We start from the raw sequence: 15,985 nt of genomic DNA on the forward strand, positions 1-15,985 counted from the left end.
TTGTAATATTTCTTAAATCACCCGCAAATTGATCACATCGCATTCACTGTCGTGTGTACCCCGGGCTACCGATCGGGATCCTCCATGAACGTTGTTCTCTGGGTCGGTAGGCAAGTTTGCGTCGATGGCCACATGCGAGTTGGCATTGATTGGGTTTGCGAACGGGACTCCGTCGGGGTCAGCAGGGGGAACCTCCCTGCTGGGCACTATATTGTTGTTCTCGCCATGATGGCCAGACTCAGCATCAATGTTCAAGTGAGCAGATTGAGAGTTTGACATTTTTAATTTGACCTGAAATTAAAATCCCAAAGAGAAAGCGTAAAGCAAAGCGTGTTATGTAAATTTGTATCAAATTGCCACTATTATCCTTGGCCCCATGGTGGATGCCAAACTATTTACCTTAAAAACGGATAACAATTGAATTTATATTTGGTTTTAAGGATATGTGAATTAATTCAATATAAGTGATTAATGGCGTAAGATTTAGAAAATGAAAGACGTAATAAATGGACAAACCAATGATAAGAGTAATCCCGGGTTCGGTTAATGGCTCAATGAAGAACCTGCCTTTGATCCCGAGCTTACACTTATGAAGAACTGATGAACAAAGATAAGAACTTTTAATAAGAGAGAGAATGGAGGTAAATTGCTTTGGTATGCGTGTTACAATGTCCCTAATAGTTTCTCCTTTATATAGTAGGGGAGTTTTACCCTAAGTACAATTCTACAAAAGGATAAAAATTTCTTTTTTCGCCAATCACTTATCCATCCTTGATACGGGCCGAGATTTATGTTGTGACATCCGGTTGGGCACGGATATCACAGCCCTTTGTTAGTCTTGTGCGGTTGTTTGGCAATGCTCTCTGAAGTTTTGGGACTCAAACCGGACCCGGAGGACGTGGTCATGATGCCTCCGAGGGCAGGTTTTTTGCTCGAACCCCAAAACGAGGGGCTCCTCACCCTGATTCCAATTCCTTACGGTTATATCCCTGCTCTGTTTGCCTCACCGGAAAATCAAGGTGTTCAACGGGCTCAGTTTTATCTGTTTACAGCAATAAATTAATTAAAGAGTTGAGAAAATATAAGGTTTGACTATAGGACAAAATAAAATGGTTTTGTAGTGACATGAATTATCTCTAGAGAGGTGTGCCCTGTTGAGAAAAGAAATTAAGAAGAAAAGGAGGTTGAAAAGAAAAAGGAAAAGATTATAAGGATATGCTTGTGAATGATCATGAACTCTACACCAGCAACTCAAATCAATAAAGTCAAGAAGAAAGTAACAATTCAATTTTGAATCATCTATTTATGATCAGCGCAAATAAAGTCCAAGTTAGCCCAAATTGTGGTACTAACTGACATTAAGTTCTTGACTATCCCTCCGATACCTGCCCTAGCTTGATTGAATTTATATTACGCATCAAAACAATTCAACAATCTGAGAACTGTAATTGAGAGTTAACCAATTATTATACTCAGACATGACGAATTAGAGCTTGATTAGACGCTTGAAGTTGTAGCGGAATACCACGACTTTTCTGTGGAACGCTCTCTTGCTTCTTTTGTAGCTTTTGTTATGTGATAGATCTTAGGGAAAACCTCCGTTAGACAACTCGTCATTTTATCTTTTTTACTCACTATTGGACCAAAGGCAGATCCAAGATTTGAAGTTTATAGGTTCTAAAATTGCCATCAAACTCATAACTTGTTTAGTTACTGAATTCACAATTAAATATCTATACATATTTAATAGATTTTATAATATAAATACAAGATCTAAATAAAATTAGCTACTTGGTTCATCCGAACCCGTATCCTCCACATCTGGTTATTGAACCGATATATTTATTAATTCAAAGTAGACAGTATCTGGTTGGTCAAAAGATGTAAATTTGACACGTAGAAAGCTTTGCGTGTCATTTAATTTGACTGGACAATTACAAGGTTAAGATATATATGGCTTCTGCATGGGTACCAAGTTAAAAAAGATGGACGAAATTGCAATAAAATTACTCGTATGAAGTAGACATGTCATGTTTATTGACACATGGAACGTCCTAAGTTATACGATGAAATTACGTACGTAGTTTAGGATCAAATCTCAAGCCCATTTGGCCATTAGAGACATCCCACCAGCACCTAGAAGGACAGCAATAAAAGCCTTAATCTGTAGCTTAATGCTACCTTGTAATTTGTCACCCATGAAATCTGCTGCAAGAAGATCCACTAAAGCCATGTAAATCAAAAGGCCGGCAGATGACGCATTGAGCAATCCAACGGTTATTAGTGCCCGCGGGCTGTTTTCCTGATAAGTTTTTGCCAATGCAATTCCAAGTGCTATGCCGAATGGGGTTGTTACTGAAAAGAAAAATGCCATTGCTGCCTTTTTCACCATTTTGTACCCAGCCTGTTTTGAAAAAAAAAAAACGGGAAAAGCATCAGAAATTCTTTCACTTTTGAAATATAATAAAAGAGGTAAAGTAGTCAAGAGTCAAGACCATCCCTTTTTTTGTGAATTAATTATTGCCCTTATTATCCAATCGGCAATTTCCTTCTTTCAAATATAACTAACTCTTATAACAATAATAATAACAACAGAATATTCAAGTGTGATTCCACATGTGGGTTCGGGAAGGATAGGGTGTAGGCAAACCTTAATCCTCCCTTACATAAGGTAGGAAGACTGTTTTCGACAGACTTCGGCACATATAACTAACTCCTATATTATATATTTGATTTTTACTAATGTGCTATAATTTATTACTTTTATTGTCGTTAACTCATTATATTATCTCTTTTCTATCTTATGGAAGAAGTGGAATGTAATTAAACTAATTACCTGGAGGATGCAACCACCAAGGCCCATTCCTTCAAACATTTGATGAAAGCAAAGGGCAGCAACGAGTCCTTTTATTGTACAAGTATTGTTTGAAGCACCTAGAGAAAGCCCTATTACCACTGAGTGAACAATGATACCAAGCTCTAGCACCTGTAGGAAAAGAAAAAAAAAGATTTAACTCAAATAGTCGTACACCTAAACTTTTAAACTAAAAATTTATATACTAATAGCTTTTGCTGATTAAGTTTTGGATAGAGATTGCATCTCCTATTATATATTTTGACCTTCGCAGCTTCTCTCCGGCTATATTCCCTCCTACCATTTTATGTGAAACCGTAGGGTTGTTCAAACCGAACCGAAAAACCGAAAAACCAAACCAAATCGATTAAAAAATTCGTCTAGGTTTTTGACTTGGTTTGGTATTGAGTAAAAAAATTCGAACCAAACCGACATATAAATATATAAATTTTATTTATAATTTTAAGACTTTATAGTGAATTTTCTTTAGAAAATGTAGAAATAATTGGGATCCTCTCATGTATTAACCTTGAAAGCGTAAATTAACGAAAAATTATTGTTAGACGACTAAGAAAATAACTATCATGTGTTACTAAAAAAATTCTCCCATTAGAATATTTTAATAGATCATATGTTTGTCAATTTTTTTCATATTTACTAAACATATATTCACTTATCAAAGCTTTATCTATAATTTTTACAAAGTAAGATTGAAATAATATTCATGTAACAAAAAATCCCGAAAACTCGAAAAACCCGATAAAACCGAACCAATCCAAACCGATATAGTTGGTTTGGTTTGGTTTTGATAAAAACCGAACCAACCTGGTCCATGCAGTGAAAGTATTTAACCGAGCATTAAATCTGAAAAGTACATATTTACAGCTTAAAACATGTCGTGAATGTCTATGTGAGTATATAATCGTGTCCTCAAAAATAAAATTAGAATTTTAAATTATTATTTTTAAAATATAAGAATGTCTCTTTTTTTCTTTTTAGGAGAAACTTGAAAAGAGTGTCTTATGAATGGGCCTGAAGTAATAAATGACTATCCCTCACCTACATCCTTTTCCGGCAAGTTTATCAAAAGAGTGGGCCACATGCTCACCAGCAATTTGGCTTTATTCCAACATCTAAGTACGTACTCCGTATACTTATGTTTACCTTTCCCTATTTTATTTGAGTTTGACTCTTTCTTGTTATTATCCTCCCCGCAATACTACAAATCTATCCATCCCCCTGAAAAACCTGTCTAGGAAATACAGTGATCGAATCATTCTAATTTACATTATGAAATCATATATTATAAATGAAAATTCCATTAGAAGTACTGTAAATCACAAATATCTCAAAAATTTTGAAGAAGTCGTAGTTTAAAAAATAAAATGTGACTCCACAGATTGTAATCTTATAAGGTGGCACCTTACCGAATAGTAGTTACATAACAGAAAGAGTTTATGCACTAGCAGTTTATAATCTTTTTACTTCATCACTTTACTGTAATAACAAGTTTTATACGAAACGTGATATAGTAAACTGGAGCTTAAAACAATAACTTAGTGTAAATAATTGATAAAAATTGCATAGTGCTAAAAATAGGGATCTTTACGAAAATAGCCAAATGGATTCGTTCTGTACTTATCTTAGCCGATATATATATAGATTATACAGTAATTACACACATATATAATATATTTGCCGACAATTTTTAGATTAAGCAGTTGAGTGAGCGGCTATTTATGTTAATTCTTCAAAATATATATTGCACTATCACATGTACAACTAATTAACTCCGAAAAGTAAATTGAGTTGGAGAAAGCAACGTAAATAAGATGTATAGTTGCACTTACTAAAATGACTAGTTTGATTGGAAATAATGTTGTCATAAGGGGTTAGAATATTAGGCAACACAGGCACATGGACCACCATCTAAAATTGGTATTTAGCTAATTTAGTAGGGGCTAGAGCAACGACCTAGCTAAGATTCGGCAAGAATCTGATAATTTGCAGTTGATACGAAAAGACATGCATGTGGCTGTATAAAATTGGATCTATCTCTGAATGGTTTAGAGCAGTCAACCAGAATTAGTCAAGAATCTATTCTTCCTCAGACCAACGACCGTCTGTCAACAAGCAATCTTATAAGTATAAGTATTTGTTCCTGTTCGGCTGTTTCCGGTTTGCATGTAGCTTAAATATTAGTATCTCATGTTGAATATTAAATGTTATTTCAAATGATATCACATAAATTAAACAGGAAAAAAAAAACTAACCATTGCAATGACTCGGTAACGCAGTAGTTTTGTTCCTTGAACGTCTCCATCTTTAGAGCTGAGTGATGATCCATGGTGATGAGAATGGAAATGTCCATTATTCATTGTGCCCATTTCTTGATCATGACCGCCATTTTCAGGAGTGACCCCATTTTTGTGCTTCTGACTATAAAAGCTAGTAGCCATAGAGTCAATAGCTAACGTAATTATAGCCGATAACATAGCAACAAATCCAGTGAAAGGGAACTTGTGCCAAGGATTTTCCTTCAGACAACCGGACGACAACATGTCGAAAGAATCCGGCAAGACATGCATGAAACCAGTACCAAGAATAATTCCGGCAGCAAATGCCTTAACGATAACGAAGAGGCTCCGGTCGGGGCTTAATGCCGATATTGAACGTGTGACAAGAGGCAAGCATACTCCGATCATGCTAGTTACTAAAATGGAGACTATGGCTATGATTTTTAAGGTTAAAGCTTTGGATTTGTTGTTGCATGTGTTGTGTGTTTCTGATCCACATGAGTGATCTTCTTCTGAGAAAGCTTGAGGTGTGAAAATGGAGATGAGTATGAAGAAGGTGAAGATAAGCTTGAAATTTTTGGAAGAAGCCATTGATGAGCCACTGTCCTCTTTCTCTCGGTGGCTTCTTTTCTTGGTTTTAGTGAAATTTATTTTGCTTTGGTTTGAGGTAATTGTGAGCTGTGATGATATCTGGGAGATACTTACTATATAGACAGAGAATTTGGTGATATCATGTGCATGGATAAAAATAGTATACTAAGGTCTTAAATGCTAAGCTGATATGTTGGTGTACAAGTAATTTTCTTGTTACCTTTTAACTTATAATCAAACGACAAACATAGGAATTAAAATTTATCAGATTACTTGATAATCGATTCAAAATTGAGCGGGTTAAGATCTAAAATCTACTAAGCCAGCCAACTGGAAACAAATTTTAAAGTTTGCCGCACGTAATTACAAAAAGTTATTTTATCGACCTGATGAGACAGATAGATTAAACCGCACGCCCAATTGTTGATTTGATTCCTCGTAAATTATCTAGCTTCTAGGGCTAGCTACACTTGTCCTATTAGAATTTTACTATTATGAAGGAAATTAAGTTGCGTTCCTGACTTTATATAAGTTAATTAGAACATGGACATTAGGTAGAGGATGGACAATAGATCTAATTTAGAGCGTACGTGAGGCTGTTAAGTGCCTATTTCCATGCAAAGACAGGTATATGTCAAATCTCGAAAACTACGAGCTGGTAGTAAATGCAATAGCATCAATAAGTTATGCTGGTATCATGAATATTTCAGACCCTTGTGTAGGTGGAAGGACTATATAGAAAACTAAGAAAACATATGTCGACGACAAAAAATAGAAGTTAATGCTCTTATATGTGCATGAATCTGCCATAGAAAATTGTGAAGAAATAAACTTCTATACTCACTTATGTATATGAATTTGTATAGAAAAAGGAAAAAAAGATTGTCTCTGATCTTATATTTACTTACAGATTTCTTATATTATTTTTTTACTAATCTCCGGTGTAAAGGATCATATAGCTGCACTACTATTTGCAATAGACTACAAAATCAAATCTCGCAAAATGTGTAAAGCTAAAAAGAGAATCTTACGAAATGGCGATAAATGCTACTCCCTCCATTTTAATTTATGTGACATAATTGACTCGACACGAAGTTTAAGAATTCTTTTCAAAACTTAAAATCTTAAATATGCCATAAAATTCATTTGGCAATAAGACTTTTGAAACTAATAATTTTACACGCCAAAACATTTGTGTGAACATAAATGATACTTATTAAAGGTAAAATAGAAGTTTAAAATTAAATTTTTGAAAATACAAAATTAATGAAATATTCTTTTTTAAACAGAAATAAAGAAATAATATCCTATACATATATCACGATTCACGATCCAAGGAATTCAAGACCGACACTTCTCGGGGTTGACTTCAAACAAATTAGCTAAAGCCAATTTACGCAGCTCTACATTTCCACAAAAGTCGGCAAGCAACAAGATGAACACCCCAGAGCAAAGAATCGGGCCGAAAGGCATGCTTCTAATAAAATGCTAAGCCATTTCTAGGTCATCAGCCCGCCCCAGCAAACAGATCCATCAATACCATGCAGATAAAATGCTTTAGTATAGGTTTAATACCAACTCCAGCTCCATTGCACGAAAGTACTTGATTCTGAATGGCCTATGCCAATAGAGAAAATTTCCAGCATATCCTTAATTAATCGCAGAGATATATATCATACCATTCCCATGGATACCATGAGATGATATTTTCGCGTTACAAAGGATAGAATTGATCCTAGATGCCTCATAAAATAAAGACACGGAATTCCAGCCTTGGACATTTTCCATAGAGGTCGATGAGGAAGATATAATAAAGACATCCAGATGTAGAACAACCTTCATCTCATGCCCTGTCCTCATCCTTCTTGCAATGCGCCTAAATGGCATGTCATTCGTTATGTTGTATGCTTCAATAGCCTCTCTTGCAAGGCCCTTTTGAGCATTACTTGTGTCACTCTGTTACACAAAACCACATCCTTAACACAAATTAACATACATATCAACCATGACACTCCCCCCAAAGTAACATCTCCTCAATATAAATCCATGAAAAGATCTGCTCAAAGGATTTTTTTTTTGGTCCTAACAATATTAGAAGCGTAATCTCAATAAAGCAGTAAGGTTGAATCCCCTGTAACATCCTCCTGAAAGTACTTTAGGGCTTTATCTTTTCTCGTATGACATCCTTATCCTCAACTTGTATCTTCTTGTTCGGCTGCCCCCATTTGAAGATGGCCAAGCCTCTCCACAACTTTACCGTGAATTTACCCTTCTTATTTTTCTTTCTGCAGTTTGCCTAAAGATCGGCGTGGGCCTTGGCCATATGCTGCCTCAAGCCTGCTAACAGAATCTGCTAACTTCTCATGAGACTCTGCCTGTTTTTTGTTTGGGCCTCCAGGTATGTCTTCATCTCTTTTTTAGTACAGTACTCAAGCATAGACAGGGAGTGCGAGGGTCCACTCGGGAGTTGTGACACCAAGTCACGAACGGAGACAAGCTGGGAATTCAGCATCCCAAATGGCCCCTTAGGCAGTGTCACCTGCGAGGACTCTGGTCCGGCAACTGTGGTGATCTTCCTCTTCTTGCTTTTCACTGCACTATCCTCACCGGTCACTCTCAAAGGATGAAAGGATTTGTTGGCCGGTAACCAACGACCGGTGCTACGCACATCAACATCTGCCCGTCGACACAACTCTGTGATAAATGAAGGGAACATCAAGCTTGTACTGTCTCGTAGCAAGTACTCTTTCAGCTCCTGAATGATATAATAACCAACATTCACATGAATGTCATCAAGTACGCATGCAATCATCAGGGCCTGACCTACAGAAACATCGCCACAAGAAGAGACTCTCTTACAGATGATGTAAAGCCACAACTTGGCCTCAGCTGTGAAGTCAATGAATTTTAAATCCTTCCTCTTGTCAGCCACTTCGCTCTCTTGTCTGAGGGATAAAGTTTAGATGCTAGCCACGCTTCGTTTGAGCATGTTATCTTTTTCTTGTATCAGCTCAAGTGGATGGTCCGGAAGCCCAAAAACATCATTGATCTGCTCAGGTCCAAATCTCATTGTTTTGCCCCTTATGATGAGTTGTGGGCCGTTGAAGTTTGTACACTGATCCAAATCTATCAAGAGTTTTAAATTTGTGCAGTACATGATCAATGGCGGATGTATTGGAATAAATACATCTCAACCAAAGTCTTCAAATTGGGCTTCAACGACCCACAACTCATCATAAGGGGCAAAATATTGAGATTCGGACCTGAGCAAATCAATAATGTTTTTGGGCTTCCGAACCATCCACTTGAGCCGGTACGAGAAAAAGATACATGCTCAAGCGGAGAGTGGCTAGCATCTAAACCTTATCCCTCAGACAAGACAGCGAAGCGGGCCAACAAGATGAAGGGTATAAAATCCATTGACTTCACAACTGAGGCCAAGATGTGGCTTTACGTCATCTGTAATAGAGTCTCACCTTGTGGCAATGTTTCTGATGTGTCGTATATCAGGGCCCTGATGATCGCACGCATACTTGATGGCATTCATGTGAATGTCGATTATTATATCATTCAGGAGCTGAAAGAGTACTTACTACGAGACAATCCAGGCTTGACGTTCCCTTCCTTTATCACAGAGTTGTGCCGGCGGGCAGATGTTGGTGTGCGTAGCGCCAATCATTGGTTACCAGCCGACAAACCCTTTCATCCGTTAAGAGTGACCAAAGATAGTGTAGTGAAAAGCAAGAAGAGGAAGGTCATCACAATTGTCGGACCAGAGTCCTCGCAGGTGACACTGCCTAAGGGACCATTTGGGATGTTGAATTCCCAGCTTGTCTCCATTCGTGACTTGGTATCACAACTCCCGAGTGGACCCTCGCACTCCCAGTCTACACCTGAGTATTATACTAAAGAAGAGATGAAGACATACCTGGAGGCCCAAACAAAAGAACAGGCAGAGGCAGAGTCTCATGAGAAGTTAGCAGATTCTGTTAGCAGGCTTGAGGCAGCATATGGCCAAGGCCCACGTCGATCTTCAGGTAGACTTCCAGAAGGAGAAAGAGAAAATAAGAAGGGTAAATTCATAGTAAAGATGTGGAGAGGCATCAAAGCCATCTTCAAATGGGGGCAGCCGAACAGAAGATACCGGTCGAGGAAAAGGACGATAGACTTCTGAGTATTTTTCTTTTCCACCTAAGGATGAAGGTTTAGGAAATCCCACTAGGCTTATATCGTATCGAGTTGAAACCTTAAAGCAGAAAAAGGTTATCTCCAACTTGAAATTCTAAAGTTAACATTCTGAAGGATAGCAGTATGCTGAAGATTTGGTACCTTTCCGGGAGCTGCTAAGTAAAAGTGATATAAGCTCAAGTATGTCTATAATCAGCACTGCAAATTGCTTGTTCTGATAGTGAGTCTCATTTTGTTCACTCGCTTTTATCAACTAATCATCCTTCATAGGAAATAAGAATGAGCATTAAAATGTGTGCAGAGGGAAGAAGATATCTACATTAAAAAATAAAAAAAAACTAACATGAAGTACAGATTACAAATGCTTAAGAACTCACAAAGAAAGTTGTTTCAGGATTAATTCAAGTAGTGAGTGTCAAAGCTGGGGCCTTTGTGGTCTGATCAACAGATTCCAGTCCTGGGAACTCCCCTATATCATGTCCTCCAAGTGGCTTATACTCCTCATGCAAACCAACGGCAAACTCATATGAGCAAGGTCCACCTTGTTCGAAGTAATTTGCAATCTATAGGAAGGCCCTACAGTCAGCATTCAGAAATATATAACAAGCTCGGGACTTACCTTTCAGCCTTAAACATCATAGTAAATTCCACGGTCATAGGAGTACCCCGTAAAAGAAGCAAACAAGAACAATTATTACTCTGATCTCTACTTTATCATAATTAGAGTAAGCCAATAAGCAGAGAGAGACGGTAAGGTGAACCCATGGTCTCACCATCAAACTAGGTATTTTATGAACATATTTTCTAGAATTAATCTAATATTATCTGTTGGCACTCATGCTCTCAAAAGATTGAATGGTGCAATTGGTTGGATATTGGGTTATTTACCCTGAGGAACGGGGATCGATTCTCACTTAATACTTTTTTTCAACTTTTTTTATTGGTGCACCCATGTTCAAGAAATCCTAGATCCGCCTCTGATTAGAGTAAGCCAATAAGAAAAGAGACGGTAAGAACAAGGAAGTTTAGAGGGATTACATGATCAGCAAGAGCTATGCCACTTATAGCTGCAGCTTCTAAACTTGAGCCGAGTAGCCAATCGCCACATATATCAGCTCTTCCTTGAGGATCAAAGTGCATGGAATTCCAGGAGTGTTGGTTGGAAGAGCTGCACGCTGCAAAAAAGTAAAATAAACCAGTCTCATATGACTACAGATGGATAGCAGGAAATAATTTCTTGTGTTCAATTGATGCATGCTTGGCTAAAGGCTGGATAGCATAATGGTTATCTTTTTTTTAGAAGCTAAATCATTTGGAGGAGTACAGTAGTTATGACGGATATTATTGAAAATTCAGAGCCTTGGCTTACTTTCTTTGAATTTTATACAAGATTAAGATGTGGAATGCAACATTGAGACCTCATATCTTCTTGCCTCATCACATACCACTTTGGGCCACTGAATCACTTTATCCTAATAATAATTGTTATATGTATAACTTTTGAAATCCGTTCTTACTTAGGCTTCTTCTGGTATTAGATGACGGCGTCACACCCTTCTAAGTCGATACTTTTCCTTAATCATTCCAGCTTTGGTAAAGGAGACCACAGTTAGGGGCTAAACCAAGTAAACCAAAACTGGAAAAAAAATCAAAACAAATAAATTTGAGGACCAAAAACTTCAATAGACCTAAAGATTTACTTTGTTTGTATATTCAAGTTCTGAGCACTCAAATGACCTAAATATTCTATACAACTATAGCATCAGGGTGTCACCTATTGATGTGAAAGCACAGATATAAAAGCATAGGCTGAGAAACCTCCTCTCATCTCTCTTGTACCTTTAAACTTGTGGATATTTCACATTCCAAGTATATCATTCCCTACTCTCCTGTACCCTTACGGATAACTAATAGGAGCTTGGAGCTGGTCTAAGGAGGACTCTTACGGTGGGAAATTTCCTTTTCATCCGTCCGCCCACGATAATATCAACCTTCTCAGTTGCCACTTCCCACCCAGCAATGCAGTCATTTCATCCTTTATCCTCACTCAATATCAGACCTTCCCCCATATCACATGGAAGTACATCACTACCAACAAAAATGCGTACTGAGAAGTTACCCAGTAGCTTTGAAGAATTTCATTTCCTGAATAACCTAGTATCTGTCACCGATCAGTCAGACCATATCATTTGAGTGAGAGTCACAAGGCTAATTCTTTACAAGTTGAATTTCATTAAACCAATCCCCTCCCTGGGGGTTAAAGGCAGTTATGTTCCAGACCAATGGTTAAGGACGTTCCAGAGTCATGATTCTAGTTTTTCTACAATGCTTGTTCATAATAAACAAGATAGAGAATTCCTTTAATGACTTTTCATGGCCACAGAAGTTGGAATACATTCATTACCAGCTACACAATTTGACTCCAACTAGCAACACTCACTTCAAAGGTCAAAAATAAATATGTGACTCAGATTGGAATGAATTTTCCATAGATTCCACAGAACAACTTCCAGCAAAGAAGAGTAATACTTCAGTCCCCGGTGCTTCAAGAAATTTCTCAAATATTACCCCCTCCATGATAATGCAAAACAATACTTCAGACCCTGCTGCTTCACATAATTTCTCAAATTTTACCCTGCTATACATGGCAGTGGATACCCATTAGGAAAACAAAGGAGCAGCTTCAGTTCATTACCAGGGGCAGCTTAGGGCAGTGAAGGTTGATTATTCTTATGTTCATCATTCTGAAAGCAGATAATTAGAAGCAGTTGCATAAATCAGCTGAGTCCCCAAACATTAGAAATGCCACCCTTTAGCACGCCAGTATGTTTGCGAATTATGGTTTCCACGTGCAACTTTTATCTTTAGAAAAAGCTTGTATGCAATCTCTATTTTATTTGAAGCTAGTAGCTTGTTATTTAATTTGCTACAAATAAGCCTGCTAGGGTAAAATCCTTTCTGTAAAGCTTCCTCCATCACCAGAACAGCATTTTCAAGCTGCCCTATGTTACAAAGCCCATTGATGACATACTCATAAACTTGCATATCAGAAGAATAACCACTTTCTTGCATCTCATTCCAGATATTTAACAACATACCACATTTCCCAAACCTAGAAAGCCGCATAAGCAGCAACTTATATGCAGTCAAGGATATCCTACATCCAGCTTGTCTCGCCTTCTTATAAATAATCAAAGCTGCATGGGGGGGACCATAGCTACATAAAGGCTCAAGAAAAGAGGTTAAAGTCCCTGTAGTAACAATCATCCCCCGGCTTAACATTTCATCGAACATTTCAATGGCATCGGCTACTCTTCTAGCTTTGAGAAAAGCAGATATTAGTTTCATATATGTATCGGCATTTGGCTCACAACCCGTATTTAACATCCTCCCATAATATTTCACAGATTCATCAATTTCACCATGTGAAATAAAATTCAAAATCATTGCATTGTAGATCGCAGCATCAAGCACACACCCTTTTTCCTCCAACCCCTCAAAAATCTCAACAGATTCATCAATTCGACCAGCTCTCCCTAAACATTCAAGAACATAACTGTAAGTCAAATTATTGGCCTCAAATCCATCATCCACCAATTCTTTCAAGATCCTCTCAACTTCCTTAACTCTTCCAAACCTCGACCACCCACCAACGACAATATTATATGTCGAAACATCAAATGAGACTTTCGCTTTCATTTTCACAAGCAAAGAACTCGCAGCACCTACATGTGATCTACGACATAAACATTGTAAAACAACATTAAGTGTCTCGGTATTACATTTCAACCCATAGTCCTCTAATCGACTAAACAATTCTACAACCTTTGAAATGCGTCGAGCTCGAACAAAGCCATCAACCACAATGTAAAGTGTGTCTAAATTAGGGATTATACCTCGACTCCTCATATCCTCCAACATTTCAACCATGTGCGCGAAAAACTTCCTCCTGCCTAATGCTTTAAGAATTATACTGTAAGTATCATTATTAATAGGTATTTTTTGCTGTTTGATAGCCCAACTGAAAAATGTTACCATTGATGCAGCATCTAAATTCCCTCTGTTTACTACACTAGCAACCAAATCAACAGTTAATTCTACGTCAACGGATGTCAGTGCCTTGTCGATTGCAATTTTCCCCTGAAGTTTCTGAAGGAAAATGCCCCGTAACTTATCTTCAGGAGTTAAAAACTCATCCAAAACCCTAACTTGTTCCCAATGATTATTCCTAGCAGAGGAGTCCGTAGAAAAGGGCTTTTCGGTTGAAGGGGTCTGACGGATGGGTAAAAGGTCGGAGAGCTGATTCAGAACAAGAGATTCATCAAAATTTCTGGAGAATGTTTCGTGTGATTGAGAATTTGGTAGTGATGAAAATGAGTGATAAAATGTAGGAATTAATGAGGAAATACTCAGAAAAGTGGATCTGGAAGCTAGGAATCTTGCGAGAAGCATCGCAACTCCTTATGGGTTGTAGATTTTTGCCTCTACGAGTGATTTTTGAAGACCAGGTACGCTGTGTTACACGACGTCGTCATGGTTCGTCGATTCCTACTTGAGCCCAAAGTGTTTCACTGCAATTTGAGCGCCAAAATGGGACGGTTAAGGGGTTGGGCTTGCTATGTAGTATGTACACAGGTAGTGGTTGCAAACGGTAGATCATCAACGGTTGTACCTAAATCTTAGAGATGGGTGTAGTAACACAATTATGTGTGATCTATATATATTTATATATATATATTTACTTAGAAAGAAAGAAGTCTGCCCTAAAAATTTGACAAGTGTTCCGCATACAAAATGACATATAGCAGCTTTAGGACAAATTAGTTATTTTAGGTCAAATTAGTTTCTCTTTTTCAATTTGAAAACAATTAATTAGGTTTTTCATAATTTTAAAAAAAAAAAAGTAGTTTCTGCGTTTTTCTATATTTAAAAAAAATAGTTTCTACGTTTTTATATAAAAATAGGTATATAGATACATTTTGAAACCTTAAAGAACGGCATTCTATTTATTTGCCCTAAAACTTTCATCCTCCAAACTCGGCACCTCAATCCCACGATGTCTCGCCACGATATCAACTTCTTACCCACGAACTCTTTTGCCCAGGATTTCAATAATAGGAACTCTTCTGCCCAGGATTCCAACAATATGAATCAGTTTGTAAAATTAGTTCTACTTTTACAGTATATATTTCTGTTCTTTCTCCATCGTTTGCATATCAAACAGCAATTCTACAATACAAGAGGTGATTGGTATGATTTGTATTTCATGAACAATCTTTATTCCAGTTGAGATTGTATTTCTTTAATAGATAATTTCCGTGAAGTCTTAGTTTCTACTTATATTTACAAATACCTCTGCCTATTTAAGGATATAATGACGGCTGAAATCAATTTCGTTAGTGAAATTAACAGCAAATCAATGAATTGGAAGTTAAAGGTTCGTACTGTTAGGCTTTGAAAAAATTCGGATCGCCAAAGGCCTGACAACCCTTTTTCAATTGAGTGGATGAAAAGGTATTGTTTAAAACTTTATAATTACTTTCTATTTATCCTTGTTTACAAATGTGTAAGTCTATTACATCCATATCAAACAGCAATTCTACAGTACAAGAGGTGGTTGGTATGATTTGTATTTCATTAACAATCTTTATTCCAGTTGAGATTCTATTCCTTTAACATATAATTTCCGTGAAGTTTTAGTTTCTACTTATATTTATAAATACCTCTGCCTATTTAAGGATATAATGACGGCTGAAATCAATTTCGTTAGTGAAATTCACAGCAAATCAATGAATTGGAAGTTAAAGGTTCGTACTGTTAGGCTTTGAAAAAATTCGGATCAAAAAATGGAAGCCTAAGCCTTCACATCTGAAACTGAAAAATTATCAGTTGGAGAATCGTTTTTACAGGGTAGGCATGGTGAAGGCAGAATGGAAATAGAAAACTACTAAATGACTTAGTCTTGCCTTCTTCTTCCTTTATGGAGATCGCCAAAGGCCTAACAACCCTTTTTCAATTAAGTGGATGAAAATGTATTATTTAAAACTTTATAATT

General features: G+C 37.1%; 2 protein-coding genes across 4 annotated transcripts; both read right to left on the minus strand.

The window, feature by feature from the left end:
• Nucleotides 1-1,976: 1,976 nt before the first annotated feature.
• On the minus strand, nt 1,977-6,161 carry LOC107823886 (fe(2+) transport protein 1-like). The gene is made up of 3 exons (XM_016650590.2): nt 5,128-6,161; nt 2,837-2,986; nt 1,977-2,404 (listed from the first exon to the last, which is right to left on the minus strand). Exons 1-3 carry the CDS (start codon nt 5,740-5,742, stop codon nt 2,099-2,101), a joined length of 1,071 nt encoding a protein of 356 aa, XP_016506076.1. The 5' UTR covers nt 5,743-6,161; the 3' UTR covers nt 1,977-2,098.
• A 797-nt stretch (nt 6,162-6,958) lies between these two features.
• Nucleotides 6,959-14,631, minus strand: LOC107823885 (uncharacterized). 3 transcript variants are annotated; one of them, XM_075250100.1, is made up of 6 exons: nt 11,770-14,625; nt 11,448-11,566; nt 10,969-11,105; nt 10,308-10,493; nt 10,072-10,192; nt 6,959-7,698 (listed from the first exon to the last, which is right to left on the minus strand). In XM_075250100.1, exon 1 carries the CDS (start codon nt 14,380-14,382, stop codon nt 12,727-12,729), a length of 1,656 nt encoding a protein of 551 aa, XP_075106201.1. In that variant the 5' UTR covers nt 14,383-14,625; the 3' UTR covers nt 6,959-7,698; nt 10,072-10,192; nt 10,308-10,493; nt 10,969-11,105; nt 11,448-11,566; nt 11,770-12,726. The 3 variants fall into 3 exon arrangements, with proteins under 3 accessions (XP_075106201.1, XP_016506073.1, XP_016506074.1); XM_016650587.2 differs by lacking the exon at nt 11,448-11,566 and having other exon boundaries at nt 11,770-14,631; XM_016650588.2 differs by lacking the exon at nt 11,448-11,566 and having other exon boundaries at nt 10,308-10,506.
• Nucleotides 14,632-15,985: the final 1,354 nt, after the last annotated feature.

The sequence above is a fragment of the Nicotiana tabacum genome, chromosome 3, assembly GCF_000715075.1.
Source record: "Nicotiana tabacum cultivar K326 chromosome 3, ASM71507v2, whole genome shotgun sequence".
NCBI classification, from domain to species: Eukaryota; Viridiplantae; Streptophyta; class Magnoliopsida; order Solanales; family Solanaceae; genus Nicotiana; species Nicotiana tabacum.

What these genes read in the sequence shown, in the direction of transcription:
- LOC107823886 (XM_016650590.2), bottom strand. Translation starts at nt 5,742, where the DNA reads ATGGCTTCTTCCAAAAATTTCAAGCTTATCTTCACCTTCTTCATACTC. An exon ending in GTTACCGAGTCATTGCAATG is followed by an intron (nt 2,987 to 5,127) that starts GTTAGTTTTTTT and finishes CTTTTCCTACAG; the next exon opens with GTGCTAGAGCTTGGTATCAT. An exon ending in TTGGTGGTTGCATCCTCCAG is followed by an intron (nt 2,405 to 2,836) that starts GTAATTAGTTTA and finishes TTTTCAAAACAG; the next exon opens with GCTGGGTACAAAATGGTGAA.
- LOC107823885 (XM_016650587.2), bottom strand. Translation starts at nt 14,382, where the DNA reads ATGCTTCTCGCAAGATTCCTAGCTTCCAGATCCACTTTTCTGAGTATT.